The 14,878-nt window shown below is 35.2% G+C and overlaps 3 protein-coding genes across 5 annotated transcripts in view; all 3 read left to right on the plus strand.

The window, feature by feature from the left end:
• Positions 1-474: 474 nt before the first annotated feature.
• Positions 475-3,352, plus strand: tnni4b.3 (troponin I4b, tandem duplicate 3). Its single transcript, XM_052122873.1, has 6 exons — positions 475-652; positions 799-840; positions 1,165-1,296; positions 1,385-1,474; positions 2,472-2,645; positions 2,907-3,352. Exons 1-6 carry the CDS (start codon positions 605-607, stop codon positions 2,997-2,999), a joined length of 579 nt encoding a protein of 192 aa, XP_051978833.1. The 5' UTR covers positions 475-604; the 3' UTR covers positions 3,000-3,352.
• A 362-nt stretch (positions 3,353-3,714) lies between these two features.
• LOC127640358 (bisphosphoglycerate mutase-like) lies at positions 3,715-11,510 on the plus strand. The gene is made up of 3 exons (XM_052122870.1): positions 3,715-3,794; positions 7,798-8,420; positions 10,110-11,510. Exons 2-3 carry the CDS (start codon positions 7,820-7,822, stop codon positions 10,286-10,288), a joined length of 780 nt encoding a protein of 259 aa, XP_051978830.1. The 5' UTR covers positions 3,715-3,794; positions 7,798-7,819; the 3' UTR covers positions 10,289-11,510.
• Positions 11,511-13,770: 2,260 nt separating this feature from the next.
• LOC127640345 (non-muscle caldesmon-like) overlaps positions 13,771-14,878 on the plus strand; it is a 28,978-nt gene continuing 27,870 nt past the window's right edge. For all 3 annotated transcript variants that reach the window (XM_052122841.1, XM_052122843.1, XM_052122845.1), the window contains exon 1: positions 13,771-13,875. The gene's annotated coding sequence lies outside the window, so the exon portion shown is untranslated. The remainder of the gene's footprint in view (positions 13,876-14,878) is intronic.

Consider the following 14,878-nt stretch of genomic DNA (forward strand, 5'->3'; position numbering starts at 1 on the left):
GTGATCTATTTTAGTAAGCCTCTTTTGAGGGCATCAGACTCTATAAATGTGCAGAGTTTCTTCCCTCTGGCCATAACAAAGTCATATTGTGCTTTCATCATCTGAGAGGTAAGTACTGTCAGGTTATTGACATCGATGGGTTAGTAACAAATAAACCGTATATTGTTTTGTTCAATAGAATCAGACAGTAATTGTAGAGTTTTTAGCTTCTTACCTAGATGTCTTCTATACTTTAATACATCTGGCAAGACATTTAAAAAAAATACTTTTTGAAAAGGGACCAATACCAAACTCTTTTAAAGAGTAAAAGATGTGTTTACACAGAGCATTTTGAATTCAGTTTATTTTTAGGAAGTCAAAACTTACCTTTTATCCAGTTTTTGATGTGTAATAGTGAACCTGTACATAAAAATACGCTTTCATTATGCATTGTTTAAAGAAAACTGAAATATTCTGCAATTTGTCATTTTACAGGAAAAAAACAAAGGCATTAACATGTCTGAGTCTACGTAAGTATTTCATGTACTCAGCAACAGTTTCATAATTTGATCTATTTATATTTTAAATACATTCCATAGTTAAATAGTTGATCTCATTCTCTTGTATGTGTGTGTCTGTATGTGCATATGTGTGTATCTTGTGTTGTAGTGTGGTGAGTATCCTACAAGTTCTAAAAATAGAAACTCTTTGACACATATTACTGAGTACATTTTGTATTTCAGTAACAAATAATTAAACAATATGACATTTTTGACAGGGTCACATTGTTGTTCTTGTCATATTGGCTCTCTTCCTTAGAGAAAGTCAAAGATTACTGCATCTCGTCGGTTATTCTTAAAGGTGAGTATTAATGATGTTAGAAATATGTTCATTGTGCTATCTCTGTGTTTATGACATTGTCTGTACTGACGTTGCAAGTGAACATGTTCTACGTAAAGTAACCATTTGGAATAATCAGTTTACCATAATTGTTATATGGCAATGAAAATCGTGCTATTATACAGTGCATTATCACATGTCCCCTACTGAAACAGTCTTATGAATACAGTTAGGTGAAGTGTAATTTGATCAACTGTACTGGGGTGCTTTAATGATCTATCTTCATACCATATCATTGTTCATGTGAATCAGTATCCTCCATCATTTTGATGCATTGATTTACAGACCAAAATACTGAAGAAGGCCAACACATTGCTTGTGGAAGAAAAGGAACAGAAAAAGATTGAGAGAGAAGGAACACTCAGTGAGAGAGTTCCTCCACTCAAACTGTCTGGACTATCTGTACAGGACTTACAGGTTGTTATTCCGTAGTGATCGAAGATGAAAGCCATTCATATTTTGTCAAGATTAATTTGACTCTTACTTGCCAATGTTCTTTTTACAGAATCTGTGCAAAGAAATACATCATAAAATTGATGTTGTGGATGAGGAACGATATGACGTTCAAGCTAAAATTTTCAAAAGTGAAAAGGAGGTAACTTTTTACACTGAGTAATTGACAATACAATTATGTTCACGCGTAAACAAAGTAAACAACTTAATAGTTAGTTTTGTCTGACAGAACTGTGGTAACTCTTTAAATTAAGGTGCTATTTGTTACCATTAGTTGCATTAGGTATCAAGATAACAATGAAAAATGATAATTATTTTGTACAGTAGTTGTTCATCTTGGTTTTTAGTTTATCATTTTTTAGTTCATGTTAGCTTGAAATGCATAAAATGAAGTTAATTAGTATAATATGTAGAATTTAACATTAACAAAGATTGATAAATGCGGTAAAAGCATTGTTAAAAATAAATTCATGTTAACATGTTATTGTGTTAACTAATGTTAATGTATGGTAGGGCTGCAACTTATGATTATATTGATAATCGATTAATCTAATGATTATAAGAACGATTAATCGGCTATTCTGCGATTATTGTTACGATTAAAGTATTCCACAACGAGAGTGCTTCTCTATTTACTTATTTTGTATTTTTGCATTATAAATCCCTCATACTTTGCGATCTACATCACTTGAAGCTGTTTGGTAAGTTTAGAGTGCATCTGGATTGTGAGCTGTCTTATTCCTCTCCTCAGTTTGGCACAAACTGCAGTGTTGCTCTCCCGCATCATCATTAGAGTTCCATGTGATCTCGTGTTACATTAAATGAGATCAAACAACTATTCGACAGTGACATTTTTGCCGGCAATTTTTTATTGTCAACTTTATCAATAATGTTGACTAATTGTTTCAGCCCTAATGTAAATACAACCTTATTGTAAAGCGTTACCAAAATTGCCAATTAGAATCTGAGGTGTAGGAATGATTTCAAAAGTAAAGGGAGGGAAACATGATTTGAAAAGCAATCTCAAATTTGGTAAATACTTATCTTATAAATTCTCATTATTACACGTAATTTACTTTAGATTGGTTGGGAAGAGCCCTGATACAGTCAGTCCTAAATAATTAATGGTTTCATTTTAGATTGCAGATCTGAGCCACAAAATCTTTGACCTGAAGGGTAAAATGAAGAGACCTGCCCTGAAGAGAGTGAGGGTGTCTGCTGATGCCATGCTTGGTGCCCTGCTAGGTGCCAAACACAAAGAATCCATTGACTTCAAGGCAAACCTTAAGACAGTGAAGAAAGAAGAGGAAAAGGTAAGAATCAATATACAGTACCTCGATACAAAAACATCAATAGCTTATCAAGATTTTATAACTGAAACACAACATTTGAAATATGTTATTATTCCAATAATAAATTAAATAACGATTAAAGATTTTTAACAATATTAAAGCTTTTATTAAAGGTTAAAAAACTATTACCTATTAAACATGCTTTCTTTGACTTCTGAAAACTGGCATTGTTTACATAGAAGCAATAATTGTGTCTAATGCATTTAACTTTAATCCACACAGAAAGAGGAAGTAACTGACTGGCGTAAAAATGTGGATGCTATGTCAGGAATGGAGGGCAGGAAGAAGCTGTTTGCTGGACCAAATGCTCAATGAATTTTAAGATAGGGTCATTTCAAATAATAAAATCCCATTTAATTAGGCTATTTAATGCAGTTTAAATATACTATTGTGTAACTACTACATTTGACTGTGGTTATGTGTTTGTTTTATTGTATGAGTTGGATGAATAAGAAAGAAATTTAGTGCAGATCTGCACTATTGTTGTGCATACCTCAGTTGATATCGTTACACATTATGTTGTTTATGACACATATAAAACAGTAGTTTATGATAACATATGATTATTTTATAATTTCATCCTGTCATTATATAATAATTTTTATATCATAATATTTATGTGTAATTAATTGTGTGTATTTTGACAAGAAATAAATCGACATCTGTTTACACAAATCCAGGGTAATTCCAGGGTTTGCTTTGGTAAATGGTAATTTTTGAGGGTTCTGTGTGTAAATGGCGCTTTCCATTATTATAGAGTCTATTATACATTGTCAACAAAAGACAATTAACTTTCAGATAAAGTAGGTCAAAATTAAACGCTAGCTTATTGAAATGTAATAGTACAGCTGGACATATGTGCACAATAATTAAGTCAAGAACGTTTTCAATCCTGTACAAACTAATTTAAAGTTCCTCAGCACCTCAAAAATAACGTTACATTTCCAATTCGCCAACATGGGTTTAAACACGCCTACTTCTGAAGATTCGCGTATCTGATTGGCTGAAACAAGTGTCACTCAATGAAACTGTACGTGTTTGTTGATAGCGGCACTAGCCTCGGATGCAGAGCTTCTGTTTACTGTGGGCTGGGCGGATTCTCATCTAAAGGTGAGCTCTTCATTGTAAATTTCTGTGCATATAGCTTCTTCGATTATCACTTTTCATTATCATTATCACTGATTGGATGATTCATTTTTGCTAGTACGGAACGATTTCATAATAATGTGGCAAGCTAGCCCCGTTTTGTCGAATACTGTTTTCATACAGTAATACAGTAGTTCTGTATTAATTCGTCATATCGCCTCTGTTTAGGTATTTTACTTCAGTGTTTGGATAATTTTAGATTTTAGTTTCTGAATGCCAAAACTTCTCATTTTTATCATATGAAAATAAGACTTGGTCAGACTGCTGATTGAATTAGCAGCTTGCTGACATTTAGTTGACCCTTTCTGTTCTCCAATTATGTTCTCCAATTCTGTTCTCCAATTCTGTTTATACCTGCTGACCTTATTTCTTCAAGCCAGCTACAAATCGCTATTCCATAATTCATTCTCATCTGAGCTGTCTTAAAAGGCAAAGGTCACCCAATTCAAATTCTGTGATCACTTAATCACCTTCATGTTGTTCCAAACCCAGATGACTTTCTTTCTTCCGTGGAATACAAAAAGAGATGCCAGGCACAATCACAACTTCACTATTCACTTTTAAGGCTCCAGACTGCAACTTAAGTAGTTGCAAATGTGACCAAAAATAAATGAATGCGATACTAATTTAATATCTTGTTGTCACCATTGGCAACAGTCAGGTTGTGTACGTTCATATGTAGTTTCATCCGATATCATATTGTGAGTTATTAAATACATCTTCATAGCATCCACCAGTGTGTCTCGAGCCACTTTTCACTCTTTCTGTTGAGATGAGTTTGCTGCATACAACAACAAACACATGCTGAGCCATGGTGTCCGATTCGTCAACAAATTGCTTTTGAACCAGGTCTTTTTAGGGAATCACCCAGAATTAATCAATGTTACTTTCTCAGCAAATCAGCCACAAGTGAGTTAACAACTGAGAGCACAGACATTTCAACATATGAATCCCATGTGTATTTCGGTATTTCTAGACTTGTATTAAAAGTCCTGCACTATGAACCAAATAAAAAAAATCTGTTTTTTTATAGAGTGGGACTGGAGTAGCACAAAAAACAGCTTCTGGGATTTTATTCAATTTGTATTTTCAATCATTATTTTTACATAAGACATACGTACAGCTCTGAAAAAAATTAAGAGACCACTTGAAAATGACCAGTTTGTCTGGATTTATTATTTATAGGTATTTGTTTGAGTTAAATGAACATTTTTGTTTAATTCTATACAGTACTGACAACATTTCACCCAAATTTCAAATAAAATTATTGTCATTTAGAGTAGTGTTTCCCAAACTTTTTCTGCCATGGCACACGTTTTACGATGAAAAAAATTCTACGGCACACCACTTTCCCACATAGGCTAACCATCGTCAATATTTTTCCTTTTCAAGAACTTGTCCATGTTTTCTGTCCGTCTTAGTAGTGAAAAAGAAGTCACATAGGTAGGCTAAGCTGTGTGAGGTCACAGGTGGCAAGAGCGCTAAATGGGTAATGAAAAAACAACAAATTTGCTTCTTTTCTAATTTGTAGATTTGTTCTAGCAATGCCGTAACAAATTACAGGGATGCAAACTCTTGAGGGCTGTAAAAGGTAAGACAATCACTGGTCCACGAAAAAATCTTTCTGGGGATATTTTTTTAAAGAATAATCTAAAAGCTCCAATTCCAGCTATTTTAGTGATTCAAGTTTATTGAAGTTTACAATTTAGCAGAATTAGCAGCAAAATAAAGAGTATTTTGGTGAGGCTTCTGTTTCACAAAGTTGTTCAATGTTATTAACTGATTAGTTCAGTGACCCCTTCTGGAAATGTCACTAGGTGGCGACAAATGAGCATCTTATGTGCTATGAGTGAGTCAGTGAATCATTTTGAGTTGTTCATGACCGAAATCTAGCAAGAGACTTTATAGTGTTTAAGCATTAAAAGAACAAAGCATCCAAAAGTATCCTTTTCCTACAGTAGCTTATTTAAACTGCTGAGCATGGCATGACCACAATAATAGACAAATGATAATAATTTTGAGTTTCAATAATGTTATTTTGACATTGTAAAGCGCATTTCACATGAGTTGAGTCGATGCATCAACGCTCCGTTCAACGCCAGCGTCAAGCGCCGCATCGCCCTCCATATGACAAGATTTTATGAGTGTGCCACATAAAAAAGTGGGAGGTGTGCACAATAAACATTGAAAACATGTATTTGGAAGAGAGAAAAAGCTTGCAGTTGCTTTGAAAGCAGAAAGTAATAAAAGGACTCATTTATGTTGAGGTCGAAGCATTTTCTTGGTGAATTTAAATTAGTTCAACTGTGTAACTGCGTTCTCTGATATTCATAAACGATGAGGTAACATTTAATTATAATTAATTGTGAGACATTCAATGACTCTTCACAAATTTGGACAGTTATTAAATATTTCTTGTTGCTTAATATTCTCAAAGACATTATTGGTGAAGCAAAATCGTGTGTGTGAAAAACACTTTGGTGTAAAGTCACTTCATAGACTTCAATGTATTCTGCAGCACTGATGAGAGTCATGTCACTTTTGCACATTAATCATTGCTCGTCACAATCACAAAAGTGACCGATTATGGTTTCAAAACTGTGAATTTTTCTGAAAGGTGAGGAGTTTGGATCCCTGAAATTGTTTTTATTTTTTCATGCATTTATTTATTTTGTGGAATTTGAAAATTTTCCACGGCACACCTGACTAGTATGCCATGGCACAGTGGTTGGGAAACACTGATTTAGAGCATTTATTTGCAGAAAATGACAACTGGTCAAAATAACAAGAAGATGCAGTGTTTTCAGACCTTGAATAATGCAAAGAATACTCCTATTCATTTATAAACAGCACAATACTAATATTTTAACTTGGGAAGAGTTCAGAGATCAATATTTGGTGGAATAACCCTGATTTTCAACCACAGCTATCGTGCTTCTTGGCACGCACTCGACCAGTCTTTCACATTGCTGTTGGGTGATGCCACTCCTGGTGCAAAAATTCAAGCAGCTCGTCTTTGTTTGATGGCTTGTGGCCATCCATCTTCCTCTTGATCACATTCCAGAGGTTTTCAATGGGATTCAGGTCTGGAGATTGGGCTGGCCATGACAGGGTCTTGATCGGGTGGTCCTCCATCCACACCTTGATTGACCTGACTGTGTGGCATGGAGCATTGTCCTGCTGGAAAAAACAATCCAATAGAGTTGAGGAACATTGTCAGAGTAGGAGGAAAATTTTCTTCCAGAATAACATTGTATGCGGCTTGATTCATGCGTTCTTCACAAAGACGAATCTGTCCGATTTGTGAGATCAAGCTTTTGACTCATGACAATTGAAGGACTCATACACAACTATTACCTAAGATGCAAACATGCACTGATGCTCAAGAAGGCAACACAATTCTGTATGCATACTATACTTTATGTAAATATCTGTTATGTAGATTCTGAAGGGCAGAACTAAATAAATAAAAATATCTTTTATCTCTTACATATATATAAATTCTGAGCGGGCTGTGAAAGTTATGGGACAACTTATGCACTCAACTTTATATATATTAAACCACCTATTATTGGGTTATCACCGGTCTTTCTTTTCTTGTTTATGAACAACAATCTAAATCGAGCAATTCTGTGATTTGGCAACTTAAAACATCTGTATGGCTCCAAAATGTTTTAGTTTAGGAGCCAATGACTCCTAATTTTTGTGTGGAGCCTTGACTTTCATTGTATTTATCAAGATGCTATGAAAAGAATGGTGACAAAGTTTAACATTCAGTCATCCAAACTCCTTTTGTGTTAAATGGAAGAAAGTCATATGGGTTTGGAACAACTTGAGGGTGAGTACATGATAACATTGTATTAAAGCATGTATATAATGTCACTATATAGTCCATGTGCTAGATTATTGAATATATTTGGGTTTAATTTCTGTCTCTGCATCTCATTGCCTTGTAAAACCTTTTCAGGCCTCCAAACTGCATCTTCCGGATGTCCAAATACAAACTTTTCCTGCTCAGGCATGGAGAAGGGGCCTGGAATAAGGAAAATCGCTTCTGCAGCTGGGTTGACCAGAAACTAAGCAAGAATGGGGTGGTGGAAGCCCAAGAGTGTGGCAGGCTCTTAAAAGAACAGGGGTACCAATTTGACCATGTTTTTACCTCAATACTGAGCCGCTCCATCCAGACAGCCTGTTTGGTGCTGGCGGCCATGGGCCAAGAGTGGGTCCCAGTCACCAAATCCTGGAGGTTAAATGAGCGCCATTATGGTGCCCTAATCGGCCTTAACCGGGCTGAGATGGCATTGAACCATGGTGAGAAACAGGTTAAACTGTGGAGGCGTAGCTATGATATCACTCCACCCCCCATTAATGAGTCGCATCCCTATTATGCTGAAATTTATAACGACCGCAGATACAGTACATGTGATGTTCCGAAAGAGGTACTGCCCAAAACTGAAAGTCTAAAGGAGGTGTTGGACAGACTTTTGCCATACTGGAATGATGTCATTGTACCGGTGATCAAGAGTGGCCAAAATGTCCTCATCTCTGCACATGGCAACAGCTGCAGAGCCTTGCTTAAACATTTGGAAGGTAAAAGATATTTGTTTTTGTCAAGCTCTTTTAAACCCAGTTTTATATAGGTTAAGCTGAAATGATACCAGCAGGGGCACAATGAGTTAACTCTATGTTCATATGAACTACATATGTTCTAATTCATAACAAAAATGAATAATGTTTGTTTGGAAGAACATCTCAAACTCTTTAAAACTAAGATATAACATCCCCCTAAAGGCTACTGAGTTAAAATGACTACCTAGTCTCATTGAATGAACGTTACTATAACTACATTTTTGCAAACTGACTTTTATGTGCCAATTTCCTCACAGTTTCCTGGTGAAATGTTCACCAGAGGCACTACAACAACTGTGTTTTTATTAACTTCCACACAAATCATGACTATGACTTTATAGACACACATTTTTCACACTATTACTCAAACACTGCTATGTTATGATATTTAAGCAGTTTTACTATAATGCATCATTTGAAAACGATACATTTTCGTGCTTGTATACACTTATTCCAATGTGATTAGCTTCCGCGGTAGCTCAACTGATTGTGTTGGACTTTGAAGTTGGGAGTCCGTGTTCAGGCCCAGCCAAACAGGCAAGCAGACACGTGAGATGAAATGTCATTGAAGCGTCATTCATTTATGTGCTTGCTTCAGAAAATGAGCTTTCCGTTTTGCATTTCATTTTTAGACATCGGTTAGTTTTACGAATTGGTTTAGGGTAAGGATTTCTGTTTTGTTTACCTCCATTTGCGTTTAAGAAACTATCGGTTAGGTTTAGGCGTTGGTTAAGGTATGAAGATGTTTGTTTTGTATCTACCTCTCATTTGATTTTAGATCACTGTTGGGATAGGTTTACGTTAAAGTTTTAGGTTAGGTAGGTACGTTTCACTCATTTACACCTCCATTTAACATTCACCTTAACCTCGTCTGTATATGACAACATTTTACTTGCTTTTGGCGCCCCCCGCTGGACATTTCACTCTGAAACTGCAGCGAAACATAAAGTATGTCATTTTGTTTTGTAAAAATGTTGCCACAGTCATGTATTGTTCATGACATCAGGCTGTAAAATTACATTAGCACTCTTTGCTATAACCCTTGACCTTTCTTCACTTGGAAGATAGGGCGGTAAATAGGGCTACACGATTATGGCGTAAATCATAATTGCTGGTTATTTTCTTTTAATGTGTAATTACGATTAGTAATTTTGATTAATAGAATTTACATTAAAATTATTTGGTTTGGGGCAGCTGCATGCCATATTCTTTATGTGGGCTATCATCAAAACAAGTTGAGAACTGTGTCCCTGAATTGCTTTAACACTTTGTTTTTCATGCAGTTAAAATAATATTCACATTTTGAATAAATTATACACCGTACAATTTAGATAGTGAGCATTACTGCTATGACTTTAGACTAATTTAAACGCCTCTGATTTGCCTTGGCATTCATGCACACAACGGTTCAAAAAATATCTTGTGAATAGGAATGTTTGGCTATTCAGTCTTTTTCAATTTAAAATTTAAGTTAATTATTTATTAGTTTAGGAGCTTTATTTATTAATAAATGTTATCAGTTATGGAGCACAGAGAGTGGACTGTGTGCAGTAGTATATAGCTATAAAGTTGGTATTAAAAACATTCAAACATCCCCTCAAAATACTTTATTGTGCTTAATATAACAAAATTTGCAATTTTTCTCAACAGATATTTCAGAAGCAGACATTGTCAGTGTAACCTTGCCCACGGCAGTACCAGTCTTACTGGAGCTGGATGAGGATCTTCGACCCATCAAGCCCCGTCAGCTCCTGGGTGACCAGGCCAAAATTCAGGCAGCTATCAAAAAGGTAGAGGATCAGGGAAAGGTCTGTGCAGGAACTAAATAAGGATTCTTTGTGAAGAGTCAAAACCATGCAGATCGGAGTTATTCAAAAAGTAAAGATATTGATGCTAAAAGTTGCTCAATAAGTCCTGAAGCACTGAATCATTATATTTGGTAATATCAGAAAACAGGTCAGCTCCTCTAACTGTTGGAGTCTTTATTGAGGCACAGGTTTCTGATTCAAAAGAGTTTAGATTTATTAAGAATATTTTCTCATTGCAGTAGAAGTAAAATGCAATAGTAGATACTGATATCAATTTATTTAAACTGGTCTTTTAATGGAACATGTTTCTTTTTTGTTATCTTTCTCATCCAAACCTGTTAATTTCTGAAAAACGGTGGTGCCTTTGGAAAAAATAGAATCTGTAAATTGTCTAATAAAAATGTATTGATATTAATGTAGAGCTAATTCTTACATTTGTGTTTGAAAAACAAGAAATACTGGGAGATTTCCAAATAGAAAGGGATCATTTGAAAAAGTAGTAAAAAAAGAGAAAGAGCTTATACCTGCAGAAATCAATACGTGACCATCCAGAGTTACCTTGATATATTGACTCCACTGTCAGGACCTTCCAAGGTACAGTTGAAACCTAATATCTTACTTTTAGAAAGTACTTTTAAAACAGAATTATTTAAAAGGGACACTTTGTTTTTAACAATGTATTTATTAGCAGAAATATTAAGGTAAGTGTTAAGACTAACTTATATTCAGTTTTAAGATGAGCTGACTCATGCAACAGCAAACAGCAAACTCTCACTAGACCTTTTTTACTGTACTTCATTATGATGTACCAACCAATATTAACCCAAACATGTGCAAAGAGAACCGCAAATAGCGTGAGCTCAGCTGCTCTCGACCGGCAAGTCACCATTGCACAAATAGTTGTTTGAAATGTATGTGCATTGTAATACCTGTTTTTAGTTTATTTTGTGTATTTAATATTGCACAAAACTGTACTGTATCAATAGAGAATATATTATATGTTTGTACTTTTTTGTTATAATGGTCATGGATTTCACTGTTACATGTTTAGATGTACTACCCCTGCTTAACAACTGTGATAGAGTTTTGGGACATTATAACTCATTGTGTTATTTTTTTCACCATTCTACAGCACTGGTATGCTAAGATTAGCACATCAAGTGGTAAAACATTTCACACCTATTACATTTTGAAATAGTTTATTGTAGACTAATGTAAAATATTAAAGATTACAATTATAAATGTGGTTAATGAGCATTGAGTGATGTGTGTGACCGAGTCTTTGAGGAAAAAGTAGCTTCTTTATTGAAAGGTATAAAGCATGGAATGTGTTTATTCTATGAAAAACTAATAATCCAAGCAAACCAGGAGGAGGTGCTACTGCACATTGCAAAAGTGTTTTGTAAGGAGCCATATATCCAGTGGTACAAATAATGAGAGCAAGATGGGAAAATGTAATGGGAAATGTTGGTGTTGAGTAGGTTTGTGTTCAGTGTAAGCACTGATGACTGCTGACTAATCTTGGTTGTTCAGTAGGATGTAGCACTTGGCAAACTACCAATTCACTGTTACAGTAAGCCTGTAATATCTCACATTAGTCATGTTGAGCTGGTATGTTCTCAAAATGAGGTACTAAAATAATTCTCATATTATTGAAAGTCCTCTTTGAAGCTCCTGTTATAAAAGTGTTTCAAGCATGCATTTCTTTAACGTATTACATGCTCTGGGAAAATAATATTCCCTCCATGCAAGGAATTACACTTATTTAAGAAATAATGTGATTTTCACTGACATGACCAGAGAGTCTTTTTCAAATTGCATATGATATTAACTCCTTATAAGACAACATATGTCATGGACAGTGTTCTAAAATAAGGAAATTTCCTTACTTTAAAACGTGGATTTGAAATCGTACAACAACATCACAGGAATTTGTGTAAAGAAGCTCTGCCAAGGATCCAATTTGAGACGTTTTCTGTTTGGCTGAAGCCTAGATAGGTCTGGACACAAAGTTGCCTCTTCTTTACTGCCAATCAGAGACCGGTTTTACAGTTTCTTTTAAAATGGTTATTGTTGAAACTTTGGCATGAGCAGCTAATAGAGGGTGAAAGAGCATCAATATCCATATTAGGGGATGTGGTAAAACTGTAATTAACCATCACTGGAATCAAAAAGGGGGAGATTGTGAAAGCTTTTTACATAGTTTGAAATATGTTCATAGATATAGACAAATAGATTCATTTGTTATGGTTTTAGAGAAGTAACAATAATAGACATTTTCCACAGACTGTGATGACGTGTTTCCGCCTAATTCAGCAGTGTAAATCTAAATCTAAAAAAAATATATATTATACATTTCTAAAAATTTAGTGTAAATTTATAACATTATGCTTATTGTTACATTACCCTGGAATTTGTTTAAAAAAAAAACGCATTACCACAGCTGCAAAGGGTTTTTGACTACATCTGCTGAGAGAGTGACAGTAAATTTGTCATCTTCTCCCAGCAGACTGTCTAAATCCACCGCTCTCAATTTTTTATTCTTCTGTAAAATCATTCAAATGTAACTGTGATCTCCCATTCACCTTTGTCGAAGTTTACCCTGCAAACGTTTACTTCTGCGTTCCAAAACCCGGTATGTGAAAAAGGTCTATTGTAGCAACTTTAACATTTTTGGCAGAGACTTTTGTTTCCTTGGTATTTTTTATGATGATATAACAGTCTAATAGAAAAGTGTCTAAAAATGCCATCACTGCGCATAGTTAAATACAATGTACTGTAAATATGAGACAAGGAAATTCCGACCTGTATATGGCAACAAATGAGTGCCATTTATATTACGAGTCTTCAATCATTGACTCATCTAACCACCAAAAAAAAAAAAGAAAAAATGTAATAGATTAGTTCAAAAATGCATTGAGAGCAGTACATAGAGCAGAGTGTTGCACATTGCTTTAGCTTTTTTTGGAACTATTTTCATTGGCAGAGAAGAAATAATGAACTAATTATTATTTTTCTTGTTTGTTGAACTGTTTGTGCCTGTACGGCCAAATCGCAGCTGCGCTTATATGGAAAAATAGCACTCTTGCTTATATGACAGGCTACATCATTTGGCAGAAATACCTCAGACATGTTAAAACAACAATCAAATTAAACTTAAAGCTGCATATCATTTAAACATGAACAAGTATTTGTGAAAGACTATCTTTGGTTGTCTTTCACTAAGTGATGCTATTTATCACTAAAGTCACCAGCCAAGATCAATTTGTTCTGGACAGTTCAACACTTACTTAATGCCAGTCACATCTTGGTAAGATTTCTGTTTTATACACCTAGAACTAATCTGTAAAACTAAGCTGTGATGGGAGTTATATATTAGAGTGCAATAGATGACTATTACATATGGATGAAGGACAGCACCAGAAGTCTGTTGGCAAATGCTTTGAAGTGATGGAACAAAGAAGAGGCGGAGTCTGAATGGCTGCAGATTTATAAAATGTGGAGTCACGACCAATGTAATTTCTTCAGAGTGCCCTCTTTCAGGAGGACGTTCATACTTGAAGGCTAAATAGGAAAGCAAGCTGAAACCTGCTCCAGTCCTGCAACAGGTAGGGGTTATTAGCATCATGATTCATTTTATCCATTTGAAAATGAATTTTAAATTAAAATACAGTATATGCATCATATTGTTACAATATTATTTGAATGATGCTTTTGTCATGGAAAATTGCCAAGCATGCTATAATGAAAATTAAACAAAATTAAAAAAAACTTAATAAATAGGCTTGGCAAAACTCTTAAGGAGACCAAATTAATTTAATGCAGCAAAATGTTTTGATTTGCTTTGCCACTTGTTCTCAGAGGTGGATTGCACTATTTCATTTTCTATGATTGACAGAAACAGCTGTCTACCGTTCTTTAATATTAGGCTACCAGTCTCGTTAATTGGAGGGTCTCCCAGAAATTTACCAACTGCTACTTGCATTAAGCATGATTTCATACCGCCTTTGGATCTTTTTGGATTAGTTTTCTGTATTAAAACAGATTCTACCCTTTCTGACGTAGTTTCAACTTTACCGTGCCAAAACACCACTGAATGCAACTGATGCAGCTTTATCAAACAGTGTTATAGTGGTCCTATAATACATACACTTTATGAAAACATCTCAGAAATTTGTATATGGTCCCCTCTGTGTTCAAACATGAAACATAGGCAGTTGGAAATTATTAGTGAATGCCTCAGTCTTATATCCCAGAGTGCAGATCTGGTGACAGATGAATGAAGCAGTCTGTGTAATGCACAACAGCAGCAGCACCAGCAGTGTGTGTTTTGCATGGCTGTACAAAATCTGGAGGCAATTCAGTGCACAGTGATAACAGGGCCTTGGCACAGGCTGCAGGCAGGATGTTAGGAGTACTGCCCTATTCTTCCGGAGTGGGATGGGATCAAGTTTGGGAATGCTGTTGGCCCTTACTGCCCAGACTCTTGGGAAATCAGAGAGCCAAGGATGCTGGGTCAGTAGGGCCTCTTGAAAGATCAGGTAACTTCATTTTGCCTATAGGAATTATACTTAGATGGATGCAACGGCATGGTAATGCAACATAATTTGG

This window comes from Xyrauchen texanus, chromosome 49 (genome assembly GCF_025860055.1).
Source record: "Xyrauchen texanus isolate HMW12.3.18 chromosome 49, RBS_HiC_50CHRs, whole genome shotgun sequence".
NCBI classification, from domain to species: Eukaryota; Metazoa; Chordata; class Actinopteri; order Cypriniformes; family Catostomidae; genus Xyrauchen; species Xyrauchen texanus.